At 35.0% G+C, this 27533-nt stretch overlaps 1 protein-coding gene and 1 long non-coding RNA gene across 2 annotated transcripts; one reads left to right on the top strand and one right to left on the bottom strand.

Annotated features, from left to right (window-relative positions):
* Positions 1-2559: 2559 nt before the first annotated feature.
* On the bottom strand, positions 2560-3682 carry LOC144422676 (uncharacterized). The gene is made up of 3 exons (XR_013475312.1): positions 3315-3682; positions 3026-3122; positions 2560-2659 (listed from the first exon to the last, which is right to left on the bottom strand). It is a non-coding gene; the product is annotated as an uncharacterized LOC144422676 (long non-coding RNA).
* A 6381-nt stretch (positions 3683-10063) lies between these two features.
* LOC120343856 (uncharacterized) lies at positions 10064-19366 on the top strand. The gene is made up of 2 exons (XM_078112703.1): positions 10064-11946; positions 16923-19366. The coding sequence occupies exons 1-2, from the start codon at positions 11287-11289 to the stop codon at positions 17619-17621; spliced, it is 1359 nt and encodes a 452-aa protein (XP_077968829.1). The 5' UTR covers positions 10064-11286; the 3' UTR covers positions 17622-19366.
* Positions 19367-27533: the final 8167 nt, after the last annotated feature.

The following is a 27533-nucleotide window of genomic DNA, read 5'->3' as shown; positions in this document are numbered from 1 at the left end:
GTATGCGCACAAAGATGTCGCACAACCTGAATCCTAACCGGTACATACCTGATATGTTCAGGTTGTGCGCCATCTTGGTGCCATCTTTGTTACAGAGTGAAAGTTTTCATTTTATTTTGAATACCATGCCTAGTTATCCCACATGGAAGTGTAAAACTAATTATTTGGTTTAAAAGTCTCTGGCACTGTTACAAAAGTTATTACTCGATCTTAATCGGTAAGTATGTTGATAGGTATTTGTCTGTCTGTGTGTTAGATGCACGCGACATCTCACGAAAGTGAGATTGGATCTGCTGCAGATTTTGCAAGTGCATTCATCATATCTCGGACTAGAAGCCTATTGATTTCGGGCGAATTATGTCGTATAATTAGCGAGTTATTAATTAATTAGTGATGGGACACAAGGCATCACTATGGAGTAAGAGCGCTGTTTTGGGGGATCCCCTAACTTTCGATCATAAGTCTTCGGTCTCTGCCCGATATTCTCATTTGTGAATTGTTTACTCAAAGTTTCTTACCCTCTCTACAAATAATCAAGTCTATTATCTGTAACTGTATTATCTGAACTGGCCCACTCAAAAGGGTAGTAATTGCCCACCCCTGGTATATAGCCTCCAACATTTGTCTAGTCTCTGTGTTAAGCATGACAGACGAGTAAACGTTTGACAAAAGCCAAAATGGCCCTTTTCAAATCCTGGTATTTCAATAATATAGATCCAGGAATTAGGACAAAAAAAGCCAAATTTTAAAAACTATCATTTTGTTACATTTCGAATTTCATGATCTGCCATTAAGACTTAATCATTTTATGCCTCTTTGCTGGATACTTCACCGAAGATGATTCAAGCTGTCAATAAATGTTTGACGTGAAAACGTTCTTGCAAGTTAAACTTGATAAACCCCACCAGTCCCCCACAGTCGAGTAGTATGAATAAACATACTCTAATTCATACTAAATCAGTAAATGCGAAATAATTTGATTTTCCTGGTGAGGTTCAGTCACGAAATTCATTGTGATTCTAGACGAATATTATGGAACTAATGATTTGAAACAAAAAAAACATGGAAAATAGACGATATGAAATATATATACGAGTGATATGAAAGTTCGTGACAAAATGCATACAGGAATCAAACCGTATACATGCAAATCCTGTGGAAAATGTTTTACTCAAATTGAAAATTTGAAAAAACTTGGATTGATTCACACAAGAGAATAAACCTTATGCTTATGAATATGGCAGAAAATGTTTTACAGCGTCGAGTAATATGTGCTTATTCACACTGAGCGGGGAATGCTTGTTAATTTGTTGATAAGGTTTACTCGCAAAAAAAAAAATTTACTTGATTCGCCATTTGATGAATAAGCACTATATAATCAATCATAAAGCACTTCCATAGGTAGCCTGGACAAAAAGTCTGAAATTTTGAGGTGATTTCGATTATCCTATCATACGTTTTGCATTAAAAACAGTTACAATAACCGTATTTCAAGCAGAGAGAAATCAAAAATGTAAGCAGTATAATACTAATTGCGTATTCAGATATATTTTTTGCACGTATAATATATCCAATAAAATTCTCAATTGAGTCAAGGTTTGGCCCGAAACAGAAAATTGGGCTCAAAAAGTTTGGATTTCATTATGGTCGTGGTCGACGAGTGTAAAAAATGTTTTAGCGCTGTTTTTCACAAATATATAAGTCATATAGTTGGGAGTATTGTGTTCTCCTCCACTTATCCATTATCGATCTATCGCCTTAACACGTTGAAAATTCGAAGAAGTCGTTGTTAATTGTTAAATTGCGTGATTTCTTTTATTTTATGTTTGTTTTGATGACTTTCACCCGTTCTGATAATTTAATATTGTAAACATACAGATTTCCTGGGTCAGTTATATTTTGCCGTGTTATGCAGAAGACTATGACTATTCAGGTTGAGGTATTTACGGACTGTAAAACAAATTCAGATCAAATCTCTGGCAGCAGTGTACCCATGGCCAATTTTTTCCAGATGTACAGAGAACCCGCAAGGCCATAGGACAGAGACTCTCAAATTTACCGAAAACAAATGCTGCGTATACCGCATTCAACCAGAGCACGTATTCCAAAAAATCACAGGAGCCTGTAGCAAATGCTTGCAGGGAGCATGTATTCTGAAAAAACTCATGCTCTGTTTACGCTTAGTACACACGAACCATTTATTCTAAAATACAGATACCCTGTGTCCGGAAAATTAATACGCTCTGTAACTAGCCAACACGTACACTACTTCATTCGCCAAAACATAGGGACTTGGGGTCTCTACAGCACTTAAACTGGACCACATACACATGACGATTGAAAAGTATGAAACGAAATTTATTGCAATGCCTTACTGAATCAACAATTACACTTTCTCGTTTATCGCAGATTCGACAATCGCTATTGCTTTTTTTTAAACATTAACAAATGAACATCCTCCTGTGATTCTTTCGATTACCGCGGTAATAAGCTCCTTATCAGCACAACTAAAAAAATATGGTAGGGACAACAGAATAATATAGTGTTAACCGGGATGTAATGAGCTGGTCCTAAAACGTCGCTTTTTGTATAAAGTAATAAATTCCACATCAAAAATTTACAAATGCGTTTTAATCCCATGCTGGCTGCGCCCCTGATCCTGCAGTTAAAAGAGTTCAAATTTATTTGTGAGTGATAGTATTTACTATGGATGCCGCAAATGCGATTTGCATGCTTTTTTCCTTTTAACTTCTACATTAAATATAGCCCAATTTTTGGGAAAGATCTAAAATATAAGTTAAAGAAACCAGTTTAAGTACAATTCTTGAAATACACGTATATCAGGAAAACGATCACGTAACTTAAAAAACAATAACTTAGCATAATCACTAAAGGTGTTGAATGTAGCAATTATGACATTATAATTGACCGACCTGTTTGAACTTGGTAATATTTTACATGTGAATACAACATCACAGTGACCATCAAACTTTTATATAGGACATTATCTGCATTGTATTTTTACCTTTCAATAAATTCCAAAGTCGGCCTTGACTTCTTCAAACACCTCACACACTCGTCAATAGCAATTTTAAACACTGTTGATGTAATAACAGATTCACCTGAAACACAAATTAAAATATGATAAAAATCTGAAGAGCATCAGAACACAAGCTTTACATTATTGACCAAACAAGATTCCAATTTCTGTCACTGGCAAAAGGGCACAACAAGTTCTATCAAAAGGCACGAAGCAAAATATTCACTGCACACATTAACTGTCAGGAAATCATTTATACTAAGATACCCCATACCATTTCCAATCACTACTGGTGTAGGTGGAAGATCTTCTTAATCAGCACCTTATGTAGTAAATAAATCACAAAGTTTGATAACCGTTGCACATCTTTCAATAGAGACATTAATTAGACACCGGAACGTATTATGTGTACCAGGTTAGGGTTAGACCATAATTTCAGGTACAGATACTACAGGAGTCATCTGGCTAGTCCCCAAACTCGCAATATAACCAAATAAGGGAAATTGGAAAAAAAATTATGTTAGTATAAATATTTCTAGTTTATTTCGAAATGTACGAAAATTACCAGAGGTTAAAAAAGCCTGCGGAACAAATTTCCTAGGCTGTACTAAATATTTTCATCTCTTTCACAATTTTTATCATGCACGGGACTATGTTGAAATTGCTTTTATGTGTGACTTATGCTACCCATACAAGCAGTGGCGTATCTAGGTAAAATGGCGCCCATGGCAAAGGTTAAAAATGCGCCTCCTACTTCGCTTGTTTCTTTTTTTATAGTTTATATGAAATTGATTGCTCTCAACCACGCAATTTAATTACATAATGACCAATTTAATAACGGCACACACAATAAACAGTGGGCGATCGGGCAAAAACAAGATTTTAGAATAGTACTTTTCGTGCCTTTCTTGACTCAAATTCGTCAATGATGTCATTAAAATTTGTTTTCTTTGTTTCGCCCCTCTGTATACCTAATATATAAAGCTAGATCACACAACCTTTCCTGGCTCATTTAGGATTGAAGATGTGACAGAATTAATTTTAGTTTACTAAACGGTCGCTCGCAACTTGCTATGGATACTGTCACTGTCAGCAAAATTTGCAAAGCTATCCGGAGATTGGGAAATACACTTTTATCCCCATATTCGACTATGAAGGTAAGAAGATCTTCAGGTCGCAATAACTTGACGCAGGTATGACTTGAAATCAACATTTTGCAATCAATAATTTCTGCATATAATTGCTTGCCGTCAAGATCATCACTGTAAACCAGGGGTCTCGCGGGCCAATATTAGGGGTTGCAAGTCATTGGCGGGCTGCACATAATTTTAGAAAGTTTAAAACCGAACTAATGATACTTTTTATAATACAAATCGAGCCGTGATACATCTTTCGAATAGAATATAGCCTTATTTCCCCATTGCATTGCATCTCAAAAAATTCAATTTGAATATTTCCGGCGCCATTGATCCTTTTGCGCTTAGCATAAACTTTTCTGCGTTTAGTTGACATTTTTCTAATTATTAATAAATTATAGGCCTATTAAACGATCGAGTAATTATGAAATTTATACGTGTTAGATTATAATATAATTTAGTCTACACGTGTCTCACAATAAATTCTGTTACATAAAGAATATAATCGTCAAAACAAGCTGTTTTGTTACTTGAAAAGACTCTTTGTGACACACACTGTTTTCTCGTCAAAGTCTATATCAACATATCTCACAACTTCTGAAACCTGCTCTCGATGCGCCTGGCCAGGAGTTTAGTCAAATATAAGATCATAGGGCTTGACTTTATTTTTTTTTTATGTTAGGCTTTTGAGAACATGAGATGCCATAAAAGGCGACCAAATTCATCTTGAACGCCTGGAGAAAGATAAGAGGTTGAATGTGGATGACTTTCAATGAAACCGAGATGCTCTCGCAGCACAGGGTCAAAGACGGCAGGGAATTTCATTAGGCCAAGAAAATAACCAACATTTCAATCACTATCTGCTTGAAGTGATTCCCAGTACCGTATCAATATAAGTTCTTTCATGTTGAATTATGCGGTCACCGTCAATTGCGCTAAGTGACGGAACAAACGGCATTGATTGTTGGCTGACAATTTTTATCGACTTTTGTTGAATTTGTTATTATTTAATTAAAAATATGAGTTTTAATTATTTTCAAGTTTTATTCAAACATTATTCTGAAAAGCAACTTGAGCACCCAATCGAACTTGACTTGAACGTGAGTCGGACTTCGGTGTAAAATCGGTATTCAGAGACCAAACTCGAGTTTCGAGTTCGAGAAGGGCTCAAGTTTAGCTTGAGTGGCTTCAAGTACGACCTGGAGTTGGCTTGGTATTCAAATACGCACAAAGTAGCAAATTAAGATACAAATTTTGCATTGTAGTGCTCGGTGAGTTGTGGCCAGGCACATATAGGCCGCGAGCCGAGGCAATTTATCTTTCAGTTTCGTAGCGCACATAAGGTAACTACCTGAAAATGATTTTAAAATGTTCCTTAGGAATTTAGTAACAAATATTGCCTTGTTCCCACTTCCAAAAGTTGCACGTTTTACAGAAAAGACGCATAACAATGCATTTACCCACGAGTCTCCTAATTTTATTCAGAATTTTATTGTAAAAATATTAATGTAATAGTTTAAGTAGTTTTGTCACTGGTCATCTTTCAGTGTTATCTTAATAAAATCAGCATATATGGTGGGAGCTGACTTCGATGACCGTATGGTCGTATCGCTTCCTCCTGTCCATACCAAAAAAAAATTTTTTTTGATAGTGCTATTTTACTGATGACTATTTTTTACGTTTTTTGGTTGACGAAATAATAAAATCTCTCTCTCTCTCTCAGCGATTCCGCGACGTCCGCGTTTCTTATTCATTCTCAGTCAGTATTAGTGCTGTACAGAATCCGATTGCCGGATTTGAAACCGGCCGGATTTTCATGATTTTTCCGCTACCGGATTGGATCCGGATTCGAAAATCAGACACTGAGCCGGATTCAATGTGTATGCCGTATGCCGCACATCTGTGTTTTAGGCCAATATGGTCTTGTGCATACATCCCGTCTTCAGTATTTATAATTACTTACTTTTTTATATTGCTTTTACGAGACGAATAAACATACATACATTCATCCGGATTTTGTTGGAATCGAATTATTTTGCTCCACGGCACTAACTACATGGTTTTCAACTTCGACGACGTTCCGTCCTGCTCTTTGTCGTCTTCTTTGACGTATTCTATTTCGCTATTTCAGGAATGCTTTGCTACGCTTGAATGGCGAAGGATTCACCATGGCCTCGAAGCAAAGGAACAGGCTTCTGTCTGTATTTTTTTTTTGAAGGATTTTATCATCATGAACAACTAGAAAGTTCATTGAAACGTTGAAAACATTGAAACGTATATATTTTTAGATTTAAGACACAACAATTATGTACATTTGACCAATATAGAAAAAAATGCTAAATGCTATGAATGCTACGCGTTATATGTTTCGGTATCTGTATCTCGTAATATCAACATCAGCAAAGCTCATCCACTGGAATTAAAGAAGTTTATGGATAAAAGATTGGATTTAAAGGTAAATGGTGGGCGATCTGTTACGGGTATACTGCGAGGTTTCGATCCTTTTATGAATCTAGTCGTGGATGATGGATCAGAGCGTAGAAAAGATGGGACGACTGCACCTGTTGGAATGGCTGAATGGTGGTTGTTCGCGGAAATTCGATATTGGTGTTGGAGGCATTGGAACGGATACAATGATTTTAAACTGAACTAATCGAAAACGACAAAAGACCCCAACACCCCAATCCATGATTTGTGCATAGACTGCTATGTAACATCCAATCCATTTACCGAGCTTGTTTTCTAGTAAAAAAAATTTGTCACTGTGTTACTTTTGCAATATAATTGAACTAGGCCCACAACAGCACCATTTTTCGGCAGCGAGTGTTCTTTAATCCATATATCTATAGGAAAAGCACATACACGTCTCACATTTTAATTTGAATTTATAAGATATTGCCCGATGTCACATCGTGTTTTTGTTTTTTTTATTGTGTTCTGACTGTTTTGGGGGGACGGGCACGTTCTTGTACGTATTTAACTTTATTATTAAGTTATGCCCGTCCTCCAGGTCCTCTGTATTTTGTTTGTCCCTTTGTTGTTATTTTGTGTTTTGTTAGTATCAGAGTGACCAAATAAAATTGATTGATTGATTGATTGATTTTATTGATATGTACTGCAAGATATAAAATTTGGCTGCAAAGAAATGCAGTGATTTTTAAAAATGTAATGCCAAGAGTGAATAATGTAGTCAATAATATAAGAAATTCAATAAAGTGTAGGAGAAATATAGAACGACTGAGAAATTTACCTAATTATTGTGAAGAACTTGATTTATTATGCAAATATATATAAATATGACTAGAAGTATACCGGTATATCGTAATGAAGTTGAACTAATTCTTAAAATTTTCTTTTTCATGCATTAATTAAAATAATGGTAAATGGCATCATGGAACATATAATTGATGATGACAACAAATGGGATTTACAACGGATATGCTACAATATGGATACAAATGATCAATATTTGTTATGGAATTTATACTGTCTCATCTGAACCTTTATGTAATGATTTATATTAATAATTTATCAAAAAAAAAAAAAAGAAAGGTCATTGAGTTAGGAATTTATCATTTGTTGCTTTTAAGGTCATTTTGGAATTTAATTATGTGAGCGTTATTTGGATGATTGGTTTGAGAATTATGTTTGAATTCAGCACTTTTGCACTTGGTGACTTCTGGACTTGGAGTTACAGAGTTAGTTGGTCTTGTTCTTGTAGATGAGTACCGTACCGGTAGTCATTTTAGATTTGTGTTAGGGCAGGGGTGGCCAACCTATGGCGCATGCGCCAAACGTGGCGCATTGCATGATTAGAGGTGGCGCATTGCATCTTTAACCCTTTTCATGCCAAAATTGGTAATTGCACTTGGCTTCTCCACGCCAAGCCGTTTTTTTGCGATTTACATGGTGACTTTTGATTGTACCTAAAATCTATTCTCCTTACTCCACGTCGTCCACTTACGGCTTGTTGGAATTAGAAACAACAGGCGATTATCGACGTTAGCTTTTGGACGGACTTTATGACATTCATTCTAGACTTTTAGCAAAAATTAGTAAAATTTACTATTTTTTCCCTACTGGAGTAAAAAGTTCAGAACTTCTGGAAAAATAGAAAATCGTCATTTATCAGCTTGAAACATGGATTTTCCATTGCCCAGACTTCCCAAATATCTCCCAATAACCATTGAACAACCAGTTGAATTGCCCGGGCCTAAAAAATTTATTATAAATCAACCCACAACATGCTGAAAATGACCCCTAAGTACCACCTTTTTCATCCAAACTTCAAATGACCGTTGTCAATAAAAGCGAAGCGTAAAATCGCTTGCTGTGACGCAAGTAGTAATTTTGAAGAAGCATGGAGTAAAATCACGCGACGCTAGGCCAAACAGCTGATTAGCAAAGGCCAATTAGAATCGAGGGTAGAGTAGAGTAGATATTGATACTAAAGGCCTGTTGTCACAATATTACGCCTAACTTTACTTCTTAATCGTACCCTTTTCTCTTCGTTGGTAAAAACAGCTTTATTGCGTAATGCTCATAAGACAGAATACGTTTTTCTCCTACCTTCAGGAAGGTTGTAGTTTTTTACTTGAAGCATGTCGTCACAATGGCTGCCTGTTTCGTAATCTGTTTATCGTAAATTGCTCGAATTTTTGCGTGGATGAGAGAATTTTCGTTGAGTTAACTATATACATGCGGCTGTCATTGAAATACATTCATTCAAGTCGTTTTCATGATATTTCAAAAGAAGAAGACTCTATACTTGCTTTTATAAACCCATTTTCACTTAGTGAACTAGACATAATGAAGATGCCAAGCAATATACAATTGGAACTAATTGACTTGAAAACTCATCCATCATTGAAAATTAAATTTGATGAGCTTTCTTCAGTCCCAAGTGCATCTGACATGATCAAGTTCTGGCAATCGTTTCCTCGTGAAAATTTTCCAGAACTGAGAAAATTTGCCCAGGGTTTTATATGTCGTTTCGGAACGACATATAGATGTGAACAAACATTTTCTGCCATGAAACTAATTAAAAGCAAAGTGAGTTCAAGACTTACAGATTTAAATTTGAAGAATGCACTGCTCCTCTCAGTAACAAACTTAACTCCAAGAATAAAAAACCTGGCGAAAGTAGAACAGCAGCAAAAGTCTCATAAAGGCGGTACTTAAATTAAATTGATCAGTTTTATTTATTATACTTCCTTGCTCAATTTCTATTCATGTGAAGTTGTAAATTGTAAAAACTACATATACGTGTGTAATTGTGTATATATGTGTGTGTATTATAAATTTATATAATTTCAACAAAGAGCGGACATTAGGCGTGGGAATACAAGAGATTTACGGCGCATCTGAAACATTATGTTTAAAACGTGGCGCATGGTATGTGAAAGTTTGGCCACCCCTGTGTTAGGGTGTTGAGCATAAAATACCCTGTCTAATTTGACTTTGTAATTTGGAATTGTCCACTGCAGTCGGCTATTCCAAATTGACCAAACAACAGCAAAACCACAATGTACAGACAGGCAGATTCATGATTTAACTGCAAATGTGATCAATATCATGTATAGCAATAAAGGACCCTAATCCTGTAATCAGTTCTTGTAGCTTGCATAATATCATATTACAGTATTATCAGAGCAATGCCAATATGTTGGTTTCCATATTGCGAGTGATTTGCGAAGGTATCACAGACTACGCGACTTGATATCTCTAGTTAAGCAAGCAGATACGTGGAATTTGGTTAAAGATATTGAAGTATAATTTGCGATATAAACTTGTGAACTACATTGGTATAGATATCGGCCAGTGATCTACTTTCAGTAACTATCACTAAGCGTTACTTAATTGATTTAAGGCGGGCATCCGGGCAACGAAGATGACATCAGTATAGAGGATATTAGCATTAGAAGTGATTGTGGCATTCATGAAGAGAACAGTCAAATTACCTAACCTCGGGCAAAATGAATGACCTTATTTTAGCAATAACTCGACCTTTTATTCCAAAATCTTAACATTTCTACTATTGAAATGATCTATTTTTCTGGACATCTGACCCATTTTCCTCACTGCGTAACTGCGGCGTACAGAGAGAAAGGGCTTTAATGTGCGTGACGTAATCACGTCGTTGCGTAAAGATCAGACGTTCAATCCGCGTCGTAATGTAACATCTCAGCGTCAATGCATCATTTGAAATTCCATCGTCCTATGTTTAGTTGTTTACATCGTTCCATTTCTTCGGTTTTTTCGTAACGTAAGATCAGCCGATCGCCCGACGTGGCACCCAGGTGAACATGCTAATTATTGTCGCATGGCAAAGCGAATTTTGGATTTTATTCGGTTTATCGTGTGTCATTTTTGCTGCATCTTGTTATCTGTTGTTCTTATTTGGAGTCTGGTATAGTTTAGTACCACATGCACTTCTAGTTGGCCTGTCTCAACTATTTTTGCATATGCCAATCTTGACCCCTACTTGACTACGTCACCGAAAAATAACGTCATTTCGACGTCACAGTGGCGTGATAAGGCCCACCAAAGTATGCGGAACGTCGTCCAAAATGCGCAGACGATCGTCCGAAATAGAGCAGGCTATTTCTCTCGTTTTTTCGTCACAACGACCCCGATAGGAGAGAGATCGCCAGCGTTAGCGAGTTCGTTATCAGCAGCGCAGATGCATTTTGGGCGATCGTAATTATACTTCGACAAGCCCTATGACGTGATGATGACGTCGTAGTAACGTAATTTTTGGATGGCATAGTCAGGTGGGGGTTAGGAATAACATATGCTAAATTTGTTATGCTATGCTCACTGGAAGTACTTGTGGTACCAAACTATACTAGACCCCTTATTTGTAGTATAGTAGTATTGTTTCATTTATTAAAAGCCTAGAGAACGGTTCAAATGAGTTTTTCTCAAATGTTTTTATTACGCTTCAGCTGACTTTTTCCACTTCTTATCAGGTGACAGTGTATCGTTATAAATTTAGATAATGACCGCCTATTTCGATATCTACTTTGACATTTGAAGAGCGAATAGGTATTTGATTTTTACTGGTTTCTATCTGTCGTATATCTTGCCTGATTATAAAAGGGTCACAGAATGCAAACGACTGCTACAACGTTTAATAGCCATAACAAAAGTTTCAGTGAAAATAAACTTCACGTTTGCAAACATTGTGGGAAGTCGTTTAGGACAAAATGTCATTTACGAAGACATACGAGAGTGCATACAGGAGAAAAGCCATATGTTTGCGATTTGTGCGGAAAATGTTTTGCATCGTCAGGTAACTTGAGGATTCATATGCGAATACATACAGGAATGAAACCATATACATGTAAATTTTGCGGGATGCGTTTCACAATAAATAACAATTTGAAAAGACATATCTTAACTCACACCGGAGAAAAACCATTCACTTGTAAACATTGCGAAAAATGTTTCAGACAGGGTGGAAATTTGAAAAGACATATTTTATCTCACACCGGGGAAAAGCCATTTACCTGTAAACACTGCGGTAAATATTTTACAAAGAATGATAGTTTAAAAAAACACATTCTCAATCACACTGGAGAAAAACCTTACGCATGTACACAGTGTGATAAGTGTTTTAAAATGTCAAGCCAATTAAAGTATCATTTGCGAATCCACACAGGAATGAAGCCATATGTTTGTCAATATTGTGAGAAGTGTTTTACGAGTACTGGAGGTTTGAAGAAGCACACCCGAATTCACACAAAGTGGAAATTTAAAACAACACATTCTTAATCACACTGGAGAAAAACCTTATGCATGTACGCGGTGTGATAAGTGCTTTAAAACGTCAACCCAATTAAATTATCATGTGCGAATCCACACACGAATCAAGTCATATGTTTGTAAATATTGTGAGAAGTGTTTTACTAGTACTGGAGACTTGACGAAGTACACCCGAATTCACACTGGGAAAAAAACATTCAATGGTGTAAATTGCGATAAATGTTTTATTGTTTTTCACAAAGTGGAAATTTAAAGAAGCATATCCTGACACACTGGAAAAAAGCCTTACCATTGTGAAAAATGCTTTACGACTTCGGCGAGTTTAAATAGACATGAACAAAACCAATAACTCCGCACTCAAGGAAGAGTGAACATCGTTGTTCGAAAAGAAAATTTGAGAAACATATATAAATTCACATATGGAAAGTATGAATCGACATTCGAAATCATTCATTTGAATCTCTATGCTGGTTACACCGAAGAAAACATCTGTGACAGCCATATTTAAAAGAAGAATATAATAAATCCTATGGAAAATGAAATGTAAAGAATGCCTGATATCACATCTGGCAGTTTTCTTTCTTCTTTTTATTATTATAAGACATGTTAATTTATGAAAATGAGATCGTATATGACAATATGTACGTGGCAAATTGACCCTTGAAATTTGTATCAACAACTTGATCTTGAGGCACATTAAGTGGAGAATACTCTGTAAATTGAAGTATTGAACTAATAATACTTATATGTTTGTCAAAGGTTTGTGCAAACTGCCGTATTATAGATTATGCACACCATTGTATTTTCCACTTATTTAAATAAAGTTATCTGTTCTTCCATTCATTGATCCATAAATTAGCCATTTTTAAAGAACAACTTCCAAGCGTTTCTTCTTCATGCAATAGTATACTTTTGTGGAATGTATTTTTGTGTCTTGCAACGACTCATTTCGAAATTGTATTTTGTAGATATACAAAGCTCCTGTGTCACATATATCAGTATTTGTTTGAGTTGGTGGGGTTTATCAAGTTTAACTTGCAAGAACGTTTTCACGTCAAACATTTATTGACAGCTTGAATCATCTTCGGTGAAGTATCCAGCAAAGAGGCATAAAATGATTAAGTCTTAATGGCAGATCATGAAATTCGAAATGTAACAAAATGATAGTTTTTAAAATTTGGCTTTTTTTGTCCTAATTCCTGGATCTATATTATTGAAATACCAGGATTTGAAAAGGGCCATTTTGGCTTTTGTCATGCTTAACACAGAGACTAGACAAATGTTGGAGGCTATATACCAGGGGTGGGCAATTACTACCCTTTTGAGTGGGCCAGTTCAGATAATACAGTTACAGATAATAGACTTGATTATTTGTAGAGAGGGTAAGAAACTTTGAGTAAACAATTCACAAATGAGAATATCGGGCAGAGACCGAAGACTTATGATCGAAAGTTAGGGGATCCCCCAAAACAGCGCTCTTACTCCATAGTGATGCCTTGTGTCCCATCACTAATTAATTAATAACTCGCTAATTATACGACATAATTCGCCCGAAATCAATAGGCTTCTAGTCCGAGATATGATGAATGCACTTGCAAAATCTGCAGCAGATCCAATCTCACTTTCGTGAGATGTCGCGTGCATCTAACACACAGACAGACAAATACCTATCAACATACTTACCGATTAAGATCGAGTAATAACTTTTGTAACAGTGCCAGAGACTTTTAAACCAAATAATTAGTTTTACACTTCCATGTGGGATAACTAGGCATGGTATTCAAAATAAAATGAAAACTTTCACTCTGTAACAAAGATGGCACCAAGATGGCGCACAACCTGAACATATTAGGTATGTACCGGTTAGGATTCAGGTTGTGCGACATCTTTGTGCGCATACTTCTGAAATCTGAAGCACCTAATTTTTTAATTTAGCCAATATTGAGATATTGTTTACGAATATTCCCGAAGGAATAGACCAATTTGTGGGAGTTTCTAGGTATTCAAGCGAGCCGAAATTGAATAACTGACTATTAAACTAGTTTAGGCAGGGCAAACACACTATTCAATTACCTTACCAAATTCACTTTGACACACTGACTGTCTCAGCTATCCCCGCCACAAGTAAATTTAATACGTTAGTGATGCGACCATGTGTCAGAAAAGTTTCCCGGTTATTTTTATGACGAGGCAATACCAAAATACTATTTTTTGGGTAACATATTCTCCTTCAACTTTTTATCATGCATTGGACTGTATTGGAATTGCATTTACGCGTGACATACGCTACCCTTGCGATTACAGTCCGGATATGACATAGGAAATTATACTGCATACGTCAGTAAATAGCTTCGTGTGGTTCCAATTTTTAAACGTTTGCGTGAAGCGAACGTTTTCGTCTTCATATTCGCGCGGTATAGCTAAGAAAGCAAGCAGGAACGTGGAGTGTGTATAAAGACATGAAAGTATAATTTGCGATAAAAACTTAGTTTAGTTAATGGCGAGAAAAAGGGGAGAACTACATTGGTATAGATATCGGCCAGTGTTCAGTGATCTTCTTTCGAGATTGGATTGATAGTTCAACTCAACTATCTCGGATTGTGGTGGTGTGCTGTGTTTTATTGTTCGGTTGTATCAATAGACGAGCCACGCAGTAAAAGAAGGTAATATATTAGGCGCTTACACAGCTTATACAGAGCATTAGTGCTCGTTCACCGATTATGTGGGATAACTAGGCATGGTATTCAAAATAAAATGAAAACTTTCACTCTGCGTTACTTACTTTAATTAAAGCGGAAACGAAGATGACAACGGTATGGAGGATATTAGCATTAAAGGTATGATAAATTAGACAAGATGATTTTGGCACAAATGAAGAGAACAGTCAAATTGCCTAACATCGGAAAAATGAATGATCTTATTTTAGCAATAAACTTGACTAGAAGTATGATAAAGTTGACAAGTTGGTTTCGGCACCAATGAAGGGTATTTCGTGCAAAGCTAGTCTTGGATTTATTCGGTTAACGTGCGTCATGATTGTGGCAAGGGAACTTGTGGCAGAACGGAGTAACATGGCTTAATGACATTGCGTTGAATTCTCAATGAAACAAAACGGTAATCTTTGATTCGGCTTTTTTCGTATTCATTCCAGGATTAATGTTATCAACATCAGGATGTTCTCAAAGATTTTCCCGCCTGTCATACTGATTACGAAGACTAGACAAATGTTGAAGGCTATATTGTATATAAAATACTGATTGCACGATTTCCATATTAATATGACGTAGTTTAAACTTACTTCGCGCAATTCTATAAAACAAAACATTGTCGCCAAATTTTACAATTGTGAAGACTACAGCAAGGTAATATCGCAACATCAATTGATAGGCACCAGTTTTAGTGCAACTGTTCACGCTGATTACAAAAATACAATGCGACAGGGAGTATAATGCTAGGTGATATTTAGTTTTTGGGACCTCCAGAAGTATGCGCACCAAGATGGCGCACAACCTGAACATATTAGGTATGTACCGGTTAGGATTCAGGTTGTGCGACATCTTGGTGCGCATACTTCTGGAGCACCTATTTTTTTATGTAGCCAATATTGAGATATTGAAGGAATAGACCAATTTGTGGGAGTTTCTAGGTATTCAAGCTAGCCGAAATTGAATAACTGACTATTAAACTAGTTTAGGCTGGGCAAACACACTATTCAATTACCTTACCAAATTCACTTTGACACACTGACTGTCTCAGCTATCCCCGCCACAAGTTAATTTAATACGTTAGTGATGCGACCATGTGTCAGAAAAGTTTCCCGGTTATTTTTATCACCAGGCAATACCAAAATACTATTTTTTGGTTAACATATTCTCCTTCAACTTTTTATCATGCATTGGACTGTATTGAAATTGCATTTGCGCTTGACATACGCTACCCTTGCGATTACAGTCTGGATATGACACAGGAAATTATACCACATACGTCAGTAAACAGCTTCTTGTGGTTCCAATTTTTAAACGTTTGCGTGAAGCGAACGTTTTCGTCTTCGTATTCGCGCGGTATAGCTAAGTAAGCAAGCAGGAACGTGGAGTGTGTATAAAGACAATTAAAGTATAATTTGCGATAAAAACTTAGTTTAGTTAATGGCGAGAAAAAGGGGAGAACTACATTGGTATAGATATCGGCCAGTGTTCAGTGATCTTCTTTCGAGATTAGATTGATAGTTCAACTCAACTATCTCGGATTGTGGTGGTGTTCTGTGTTTTATTGTTCGGTTGTATCAATAGACGAGCCACGCAGTAAAAGAAGGTAATATATTAGGCGCTTACACAGCTTATACAGAGCATTAGTGCTCGTTCACCGATTATGTGGGATAACTAGGCATGGTATTCAAAATAAAATGAAAACTTTCACTCCGCGTTACTTACTTTAATTAAAGTGGAAACGAAGATGACAACGGTATGAAGGATATTAGCATTAAAGGTATGGTAAATTAGACAAGATGATTTTGGCACAAATAAAGAGAACAGTCAAATTGCCTAACATCGGAAAAAACGAATGATCTTATTTTAGCAATAAACTTGACTAGAATTATGATAAAGTTGACAAGTTGGTTTCGGCACCAATGATGGGTATTTCGTGCAAAGCTAGTCTTGGATTTATTCGGTTAACGTGCGTCATGATTGCGGCATCTTGGTAATTGTTGTTCCTTTTATTTTTAGTATATTAGTAATGTTCAAGTTCATAAAAGCCCAGAAAACGAATTCCTTTTCTACACTTATGCTTACTTATGCCAATTATTAATAGGGGACATTGTTTCGTCTGGTTGTAAAAAAGTCACAAAATGCAAACGACTGCTTCAACGTTTAACAGACATAACGAAACTTTCAATGAAAATAAATTTCACGTTTGCAAACATTGTGGGAAGTCGTTAAAGACAAGAAGTCATTTACAAATTCACACGAGAATGCATACAGGAGAAAAACCTTATGCTTGCGATTTGTGTGGAAAATTTTTTATGGGAGCATATGCGAATCCACACAGGAATGAAACCATATACATGCAAATTTTGCGAAAAGTCCTTCACGTCAAATGGCCATTTGAAAAGGCATATTTTAATTCACACAGGAGAAAAACCATTCACTTGTGAACATTGCGGAAAATGTTTAGCAAGCAATTGGAGTTTGAAAAGACATATCCGAATCCACACTGGAGAAAAAGCTCATGCTTGTGAACAGTGTGGAAAATGTTTTGCAGGTTCTAATGACTTGAAGAGTCATTTACAAATACACACAGGAAACAAATCCTATAGATGCAAAACGTGTGGGAAGCGTTTCACGACGTCCGGATGTTTGAGCACGCACATCAGGATTCACACCGGGGAAAAACCATTCACTTGTAAATGTTGCGGGAAATGTTTTGCAGCCAGTGGAGGTTTAAAAAGACATATCCGAATCCATACTGGCGAAAAACCTTATGCTTGTGAACAGTGTGAAAAATGTTTCGGAACGTCTAGTGGCTTGAAGGTTCATATGCGAATCCACGATGGAATAAAACCATTTACTTGCGAACATTGCAAAAAATGTTTTACTCAAATGGGGAATTTGAAAAGACATACTTTAATTCACTCTGGAATTCAGAAAAATCTCATGGCTGTGAACATTAACGTCCAGTGAATTGAAGGTTCTCAAGAAATGAAACACAGGAAAGAAACCACATATATGTAAGACCTGTAGGAAATATTTCACGATTTGATTACTCAACCGGTAAAGCCATTTACTTGTGTATGTTGCGAAAAATGTTGCACTCAAATTAAACATTCAAAAACACATTGCCTAGTTCAGGGCCGAATCCGGCCTTTCGGGTATTCGATTCGGACCACGCATAATTCTTTATTTTGGATCATTAGCCCCACATTTGAAGCTTCCTTTATAAATTCACTTTTATAGATTTAAAAATATATATGAAAAGAACTATGACGCCATAACAAACGATTTTGATTAGCTAATAATCATTAGTCGGCCAAGGAATTGCGTGTTTAAGGATGCTGAAATATAATTATGAAAAGTCCGGACCCAAATATTTTTGAAGTTTTGTATGCGGACCTTCGGTAAAAATAGTTGAGCAGCCCTGGCCTAGTTCACTTGAGCGAAGAAACCATTCTCTTGTGAACCAATGAGCATATATACAATGAGTGGAAACTTGCAAAGATTTGCTCATTTTGGTATTGTTCCCTGCATTTTTACGTCGTCCAGCTAAATGGTTCGTTGCATATTAAGAAAACGCATTGCTCGCTGCCAAAATCCCTTGCTTCAGCCGAGTCGGGTGCGAAATTGGCCGTATTGAGGTCTGTAATTCTTCAATACATATTTGGTTTTGGGTTTCGAAGTATGGTACGCTGAAAGCATACAACTATGAGCATATGCTTATTGGGAATGCATATCTATTAGGCAGAAAACGTATCTACAGAACAGAATATGAACCAGTCGCCGAGAGGGGTGCGGTTATTTATGTATTTATTCATTGATATAACATGGGATTTACATATTTATCCATGGGAGAGGAATGCCTAAATATATGGCGAACCACGGCCTCTCACAATCATAGCTCTGTCCTCCATATGAATCACATGGCTCTGCGAGCTATTCGTTTACCTATTAAAAATACTGATTTTAACTATAAATTACTCTGGGATATCTTGCCTTTGAAAACAAAAGCCAGAAATTGGAAGAAAATCAGGGAATGAAACGTGTGTATTATGTAATGGAGAACCTGAGTTTGTTTCACATATTTTCATGTATTGTAAATTACAAAAAATATTTATGAAGAATTTGTTTTAGATATATTAAAATTGATTAGAATACATTTTGTTATCAATATGATTCTTGCATATCATTTAATTTTAACGATCCTTTATATAGTCATATAGATACTGTTGATTTGGATGCAATTATACTTTTGTTATCAATAGTGAGAAATATTTCAGGACTGCTATTAACTATGTGAGCTATTTTTTCTGCAATGCAAAATACATCTTGCGTCTGCTATTTACTATGTGAATTAATTTTTCTGCAATGTTTTCCATAACTGCTTTTACTATGTGGGCTGTTTTTTCGGTACTCTTGTAGTATGTGTACCAGGTTAGGTTACGATTCTCCTTATTTTTGTTCTATTAAAAGTTAGGGAATTGTCTGTGTTACACAAGTGAATATCCCCTACCGATAGAATTTAGTCCATTTACACAACTTGATATAAAATAGGCGAACAAAATTAGTACACATACTTCTGGAGCACCATTTTTTTTGTAATGTAAAATATTTAATATGTGAACTAATTTTTTTGGAATGCAAAATATTTTCTACAGCTTCTGTATTTTTCATATGTCACTTTTCATTTCATCGAAAATACACATGGTCTGGCACATTGTTCATTCTTTGTGGAGATTTTGGTAAATTTACAGATGGAATAAGACCGACATTCAGCTTTTTTCTGTTTTACAACTGTAATACAAATTGAAATATGTAAACCCAGTTGGTAGACACCGGAACCATGTGTACCAGGTTAGGGTCTACTACATACAAGCATTCCCAAACTTTTCAAGCCGCACCCCCTTTTTAGAATTTGTGAAGTCTTGCGCCCCACCTCAAAATAGTTAGCTAACAATAATAAGCTACAAATAACAGTAAGGCATAAGTACGTTTTATTGGAAAAACAGTTGAAAATACATGGATGGAACGAAATAAATGACAAGTTTTGATATGTATAAAATTAGCCAAGTCCAGAAGTCAGTATTTTAAACTAATAGAGAGAGAGAGTTTATTTCGTTCGTCAAACCATGAACATATATAAATTATAATAAAAAAAAGAGATGCTCAGGTGTTTGACTGGGAGACAACGTTACAACATTTGGGGTCATTTAACAGGTTCGGTGTTAAATTCTTCAATAGCTCTCATATACCGTATTCACTATATACATTATTCACAAGAATTTTTGATTTGGAAAGTACTCATGTTTTGTCCTAAGATCATCATTTATTCAGCTGATAAGTTGACATGTATTGCATATCAACTGCATAAAAATGGGTTAGCAAGGATACCTATTATTTGGAAAATTTATCTACTAAAAATTAATGTGATAGGACATGGGTTTTTATGAGCAAAGATGAGGAAAATTCTATTATTATAGCACTTTAATTATAAACATTTGATAATAGTAATGAAATCATGAGTATATTTCTTTATACACTATAATTTGAACCCATCAAATTATAATACTTGATTATGACTGGCAAGTGATTTGGAGGATAGTGACACACATTAATACATGATCAGGATTTGACCCTTCTCCAGCAGATATATATATATATATGAAATAAAGTGCTCATGTACATATCTATATTCGGCTACAGAGCACGTATCATAGAATGAATTTTAAGGCGAAATATTGATAATATACCGAAATAGCAATGATAAACAATAGGTTATTTTTAAATAAGTATTACCGGTACTAAAAAATAAATAAAGTGCTCATATACATATAGATATTTGGATACAGAGCAAGTATCATAGAATAAAATTCAAGGCAAAAAATTGATTAAATACCAGAATAGCAAGTATAATAAACATTAAGATACTTTTAAACGAAGTATTACTAAAAAATAAATAATGTGGTCATGTACATAGATATTTGGATACAGAGAAAGTGTCATAGAATTTAGGGCGAAATATGGATGCAAGTATGATAAACAATTTGATATTTTTATAAAAAGTGTTACTAACAAATAAAATAATAGATTATGGAGTTCCAGCAAGTGTGCTCATAACAAATAAAAAGATAGCAATTCATTTACCACAGTGAATTAAATTCATTACACATTACTACTTGCTATAACACGGCGGGCACATGATACTCATCGTGTTTTAAACTTTTTTAAAGGTTTTTCTCGCTCTCCAGAACTCTCCATTTTTTATTTGTTTGTATTGTCAGATTGTGGACTTTTCAAAATAAACTATCTTTATCAATGAATACAATATCCCAGGTCACCACTTGGCTGGTTCATATTCCCAATAAGCATTACAGTATGCTCATTCGTTCACTCAATGAGTGATTTTAATTACGGTTAATATAAATAAGTTCATATTCCATGTTGCATCCATGATTCAGTATTTATTTTGTTCAATTCCAGTAGCAATCCATACCATAATTAGGTTATTTTAATAAATGCATTGATATAAAACAATAAAAATGAAATTAGTAAATATAAAATACATATCATAAACATATAATTTTCTTTTTGAAATAACGCTTTACATAAATTTTTCAATTCCCTCTCAAATGGGTTGTTTATTCTATAATTCTCTATATTTTTCTACATATTATGGCCATTTTTATCTGCTTTTTGAGAAAGGCAAAATGGGGTGTTTTATTTTCGAATATAATAGAATTTCTCATGGTCAAAATTTTATATCTCACTATTGATTACAAAAGTATAATTGCATCCAAATCAACAGTATCTATATGACTATATAAAGGATCGTTGAAATTAAATAATGTGCAAGAATCATATTGATAACAAAATGTATTCTAATCAATTTTAATATATCTAAAACAAAATCCTCATAAATATTTTTTGTAAATTTACAATACATGAAAATATGTGAAACAAACTCAGGTTCTTCATTACATAATACACACATTTCATTCTCTGCTATTCTTCCAATTTCTGGCTTTTGTTTTCAATGGCAAGATATCCCAGAGAAATAGTAAAAATCAGTATTTTTAATAAGTAAACGAATAGCTCGCAGAGCCATGTGATTCATATGGAGGACAGAGCTATGATTGAGAGAGGCCGTGGTTTGCCATATATTTAGGCATTCTTCTCGGCTTTCCTCTACCCTTGGATAAATATGTAAATCCCATGCGCGGCGGTGTGGCTCAACGGGCTAAGCGTTAGGAATACGCTCGCCACTGCACCTCTAATTACTCTGCATGGGTCCGCAAGTTCGAATCCCATGCAGGGATGGTTATGTGCAAGAGGATTGCTGGACTCCTCGCCGCCGTTGGGTGATTCACGTAACCGCTGGTCGGTTACGGCTTCCTCCACTAACAAGTCCATGCTTCCGAAAACAAACAATATAACTAATCCCATGCCCGACTTGGAATGGTAACCGGACGAGAGGCCGTGGTTCGCCATATGGATAAGTCGTCTTATCGGCTTTCCTTTCCCCCGGGATAAATATGTAAATCCTTATCCTCATTATCCTAATAAATACATAAATAACCGCACCCCACTGGTTCATATTCTGTACTGTAGGATAAATAATCCAATATTCATTTTTCATATGTCCATTCCATCAGTGTTTGAGGTGTTGATCGCATCGGCATACAATTCATCAATTTTTAGTATATTGAGTTAGATTATGTACAATAAACGTAAAAAATTAAATATATTAGACATGTTCATTTTAATACATACTAAATTTATACACACTAGATTTATAGTTCAAATACAATTCCTTAGTATTTCAAATTCTCTGACAAAATTTGGTGATTTACTATTTTTTTCAATGTTGAGTCTGTAAGTGATTGCAGTTTTTATTTGTTTGATAACTAGGTGCTGATTAGGGGTATTACTTTCGAATATAACAGAATTTCTTTGTCTCCATATTTTATATCTAGTGATTGAAATTAAATAAACATCTTGTAATGTTGGAATGTAACAAATAGCTTAAATCCAATAAAACACAAGTTTCATAATTTTTCAAAAGTCTGGCATTATTTAAATTCCTAACAGTATTTTCCATGAAATCAAAAACATAATCAAAATATTCACAATTCATAAAAAGATGGCTAACAAATTCTGGTTCTTTTCCACATAACACACACATATCATTTCCTGCTATATTTCTTATTCCAGGTTTTGTTTTTACTGGTAAAATATCCCACATTAACTTGAAATTAAAGGTTTTCATATAGTTTGCCAGAATATTATTATGAATATTCTCACATGCAATATTTAAATTACAATTGCGTAGAAAAATTAATCTGTCCCCAGTCATAGAAATAACAATTTTTTTATAAATAGTTTTATGCATATCTTCTTTTATATCTGTACTACTTATGTTATGCTTTCTTAAAAATTCTAATATTAATCTATACTCACTTTGAGGACAAAATCTATGTAAACATGTATTTTTAGTTCTAATCCCCCAAAATGTACTAAGTTGTTGTCCAATATTGTATTCAACAAAGGACATACAAATATGATTGTAATCCTCATTATAATCACATTCTCTAGCTTTATAATAATCCAAGACACTAATTATGTACATGCACATTGTAAAAATGGGTATGTTAATAATATCATAACCCCCCAAATTTTTTGGTTTGCACAAATTCCCTATTTTCAGTATGCTTCTTCCATTGAATACAAATTTTTCCACGTTTACTATCTAATAGATATGCATTCCCAATAAGCATATGCTCATAGTTGTATGCTTTCAGCGTACCATACTTCGAAACCCAAAACCAAATATGTATTGAAGAATTAAAGACCTCAATACGGTCAATTTCGCACCCGACTCGGCTGAAGCAAGGGATTTTGGCAGCGAGCAATGCGTTTTCTTAATATGCAACGAACCATTTAGCCGGACGACGTAAAAAATGCAGGGAACAATACCAAAATGAGCAAATCTTTGCAAGTTTCCACTCATTGTATATATGCTCATTGTGTGAACAGTGCAGAAATGTCTTTCAGCTTTGAGTAACTAATTCACCCTAATGCGTGTTAATCTGCTGATAACGCTTACTTGCAAACAAGAATTATTTGAGTCACCATTTGATGAATAAGCATTCCTCCCATAGATAGTCTGGACAAAATAGGACAATAAAATTTCAGGTTTTGAAGGGATTCCGATTGTCATACGTTTTGCATCGAAAACAGCAATGTAATGAGGTGATTAATATATGTGTTCGTCAATATTGTTAGACATACTCATTTAATTAACCAAGAAAGTTTTTGAGCCTTCATATGAGTTAAATATTGTTTGAATCACAAACAATGGACTCAATTTTGAATTTCATTCCTATTTTACGTTTATGGACGTGATCAAGGCGTGAGAAAAATATTTTAGTCATCAGGTTGAGTGTATTGGGTCTCTTCTCACTTATCCATATCGATCCTTCACATGTTGAAAATTCGAATGAATCTCAGTCATTAAGTTGATTAAATCGTTGACATTTTTAATTGTGTGATTTATTTATTTTTATTAATGCTTTGTTTTCAATTAAATAGTGTAAACAAAACGATTCTCTGTGTCATTTATCATGCTATATTATGTCGAATGCTAATTTTGCAAAGGTTGAGTTATTTACTGTCTAAATTGAATGAATGCGCGCCCTGGGAGTACGTTATCGTATGGAAGAATAATTAATTGTAAGCTTCATAAACCACCACTTCAGAAATTGATAAAACGAAATCACGCGACTGAATGAAAAAGCTTAGAATTCGCATCACCGACCTGCATGATCCGCTGTTATTTTTTTAGTAGATTCAAATATCGGACGTCGCATATGAACTTAAAATATGACAAAGTCGCCCTATTTGTGTGTGTCTAAGTGTCACAGACAGGGGTTTTGATCTGTGTTGAATGAATCAGAAAACCCAAGATTCCGGGTATTGATCATCGTTGATTCGACAACTTTACCTCTAAAACAGCAATAAATACTAAAAACAGCAGGCATACTTAAAAAGCAGCAGTCGACCGGTCGTGGAGCAAAATAATTCGATTCCAACAAAATCCGGATGAATGTATGTATGTTTATTCGTCTCGTAAAAGCAATATAAAAAAGTAAGTAATTATAAATACTGAAGACGGGATGTATGCACAAGACCATATTGGCCTAAAACACAGATGTGCGGCATACGGCATACACATTGAATCCGGCTCAGTGTCTGATTTTCGAATCCGGATCCAATCCGGTAGCGGAAAAATCATGAAAATCCGGCCGGTTTCAAATCCGGCAATCGGATTCTGTACAGCACTAATACTGACTGAGAATGAATAAGAAACGCGGACGTCGCGGAATCGCTGAGAGAGAGAGAGAGATTTTATTATTTCGTCAACCAAAAAACGTAAAAAATAGTCATCAGTAAAATAGCACTATCAAAAAAAATTTTTTTTTGGTATGGACAGGAGGAAGCGATACGACCATACGGTCATCGAAGTCAGCTCCCACCATATATGCTGATTTTATTAAGATAACACTGAAAGATGACCAGTGACAAAACTACTTAAACTATTACATTAATATTTTTACAATAAAATTCTGAATAAAATTAGGAGACTCGTGGGTAAATGCATTGTTATGAGTATTTTTAAAAGAAAGAAAATAGAAGAAAACAAAAAAGGAAGGGGGGTGTCCTATGTTAATCTAAAGCGACCAGAATAATGCTATGGAAATTTAATATTTAGCTGAAAACTAAATTACTAAATTCATAAATTCAATTGGGCTTGAAACGATAATAAATAGAAATAATAAATAATTGGATATATATAAACAGTGGATCAGGGACAAAATTTTAATGTGACGAGAATGTGGAAAATATTTTAGTGCAACTTAGTGATACATACACAGTATTAGGAAAGTAAATAACAAAAACATGAAAATATTTATTGAACTCCCGCAGTATGTGTACCATGTTTGGGCCAGACCCAAATCCTATCCAGACCTTCTTTATCTTAGTTCCATCAAGGGCTTGGGAGCAAATGAGTTTCTTTCCAAACAGGACTCAGTCACCTCATATAACCCGATGTAAAGCAGGCGAACAAAACCAGTTACCCGCCCACTGGTACACATACTACTACATACATTAATTAATCAACAACACATAGCAATATCATATACACCAAAATATATGAAAGAAGCACCATTCCATTGATCAACAATAGCAATGATAGTAATTAAATAAACACTGGTATGGTGAAAGGACCTTGACACAAACCTGCAACAATGTAGAGCAGTAAGTTGTGTGTATTGAGAAGAAATATTACAAGTGATTTGAGCTATGGGAGTGGAACTTATCCATTACACAACACAACTAAAAATACGAATATAGTCAGGAATGACTGAAATGCAGGGTAAAAGTAATTGGTATTGCACAATCAATTTGGCTAAGAGATTTAACATTATTCAATTATGACAAGTGCAACTGCACAACATATACCGTAATGAAAATTGAGCAATTAGAGGAAACATTGTTCCAAAAAATCTCGAAATATAATAATAGATACCACACATAACTGATAACATTTGAATTGAACAACAATGATAGTAACTATTATAGTGACAAACAATTGTGATGCAGAGATGAAATTTGACATTTTGGTAATTCCATTCTTGCAAGTAATGAAAATAAAGAGCATCATTGGGAAAGTTAACTATGAAAAGTACATATGCTAAAAGCAGTCAAATTTTATCAGGTAACAATATAAGGGTTTACGCCTACGGTAACTACTATAACCTCATATTATGTCAAAAAGTACAAATGCTGAATAGTTTATAGTTTGGCTTATGATGAAAACTGTTGGTGTTACATGCAAGCCAACTCATGTACTATATATAGCTATCACATCAGGAGGAAAATTAAATTTCTATATAGAAAAGAGCTGACTTAATAGATTATATTTGCAAAGATAAAGATGCAAATCGTGAGTGAAATAGTTATTAAGATGCAAAAAAAAAAAAATACAGAAAATATATCCCTACACATATTAATATTTATTTATGAGATACTTCATATACTTATATTTGAAACAGCTATAAGACGAATCTATGATTTCATTGGGAATAGAGTTCCAAATACTTGGACCAGTAATTTTAATGGAGTCGCGGGCCAGACTGGAACTTGTCCGACTAACAAAATATGCTCCTCTACCCGCTAAACGAGTGTTGTATTGGTGGACATTACTACAATTTGTGAAGTAGCTATCGAAAATTTCAGGCAGAATTCCATGTTTAAATTGAAACATGATTTTCGCTATTTCGAATTTATATACATCAGCTACTGTAAGAATATTCATCTTTTTATAACTGGGACTTATTCTCTCACGAAAACGAGTACCACTCATTAACCTTACTGCACGATTTTGAAGTATTCTAATCCTATCCATATAAGTCTTAGGGGCAGAACCCCATGCCACAATTCCATATTGAAGATGTGAGTAAAATAGAGCGAAATATACGGTTCTTAATACCTTTTCAGATACAAACGGTCTCAGTTTAGACATAGCACCTATGGCTCTGGACAGTCTACCTGCAAGTTGATTAATATGCCTATGCCAGTTTAGCTTATTGTCTAGAATAACTCCAAGATATTTGACAGAGTCACAGATACTAAGTAATGAGTCGTTTAGTATAAATTTTGGAGTGAGGTTCGAATTTTTAAGGCTTTTGCTACAATTAATCAATAAGACTTGGGATTTACTAGGATTGACAGTTAGCTTGTTTTTAATTAGCCATTCTGATATACAATAGAGATCCCTATTAACTATATTTTCTAGGTCGGACAGATTTTTTGCAGCGAAAG

The sequence above is a fragment of the Styela clava genome, chromosome 5 (assembly GCF_964204865.1).
Source record: "Styela clava chromosome 5, kaStyClav1.hap1.2, whole genome shotgun sequence".
Taxonomy (NCBI): Eukaryota; Metazoa; Chordata; class Ascidiacea; order Stolidobranchia; family Styelidae; genus Styela; species Styela clava.
This window is presented reverse-complemented; position numbering and strand designations above follow the sequence as displayed.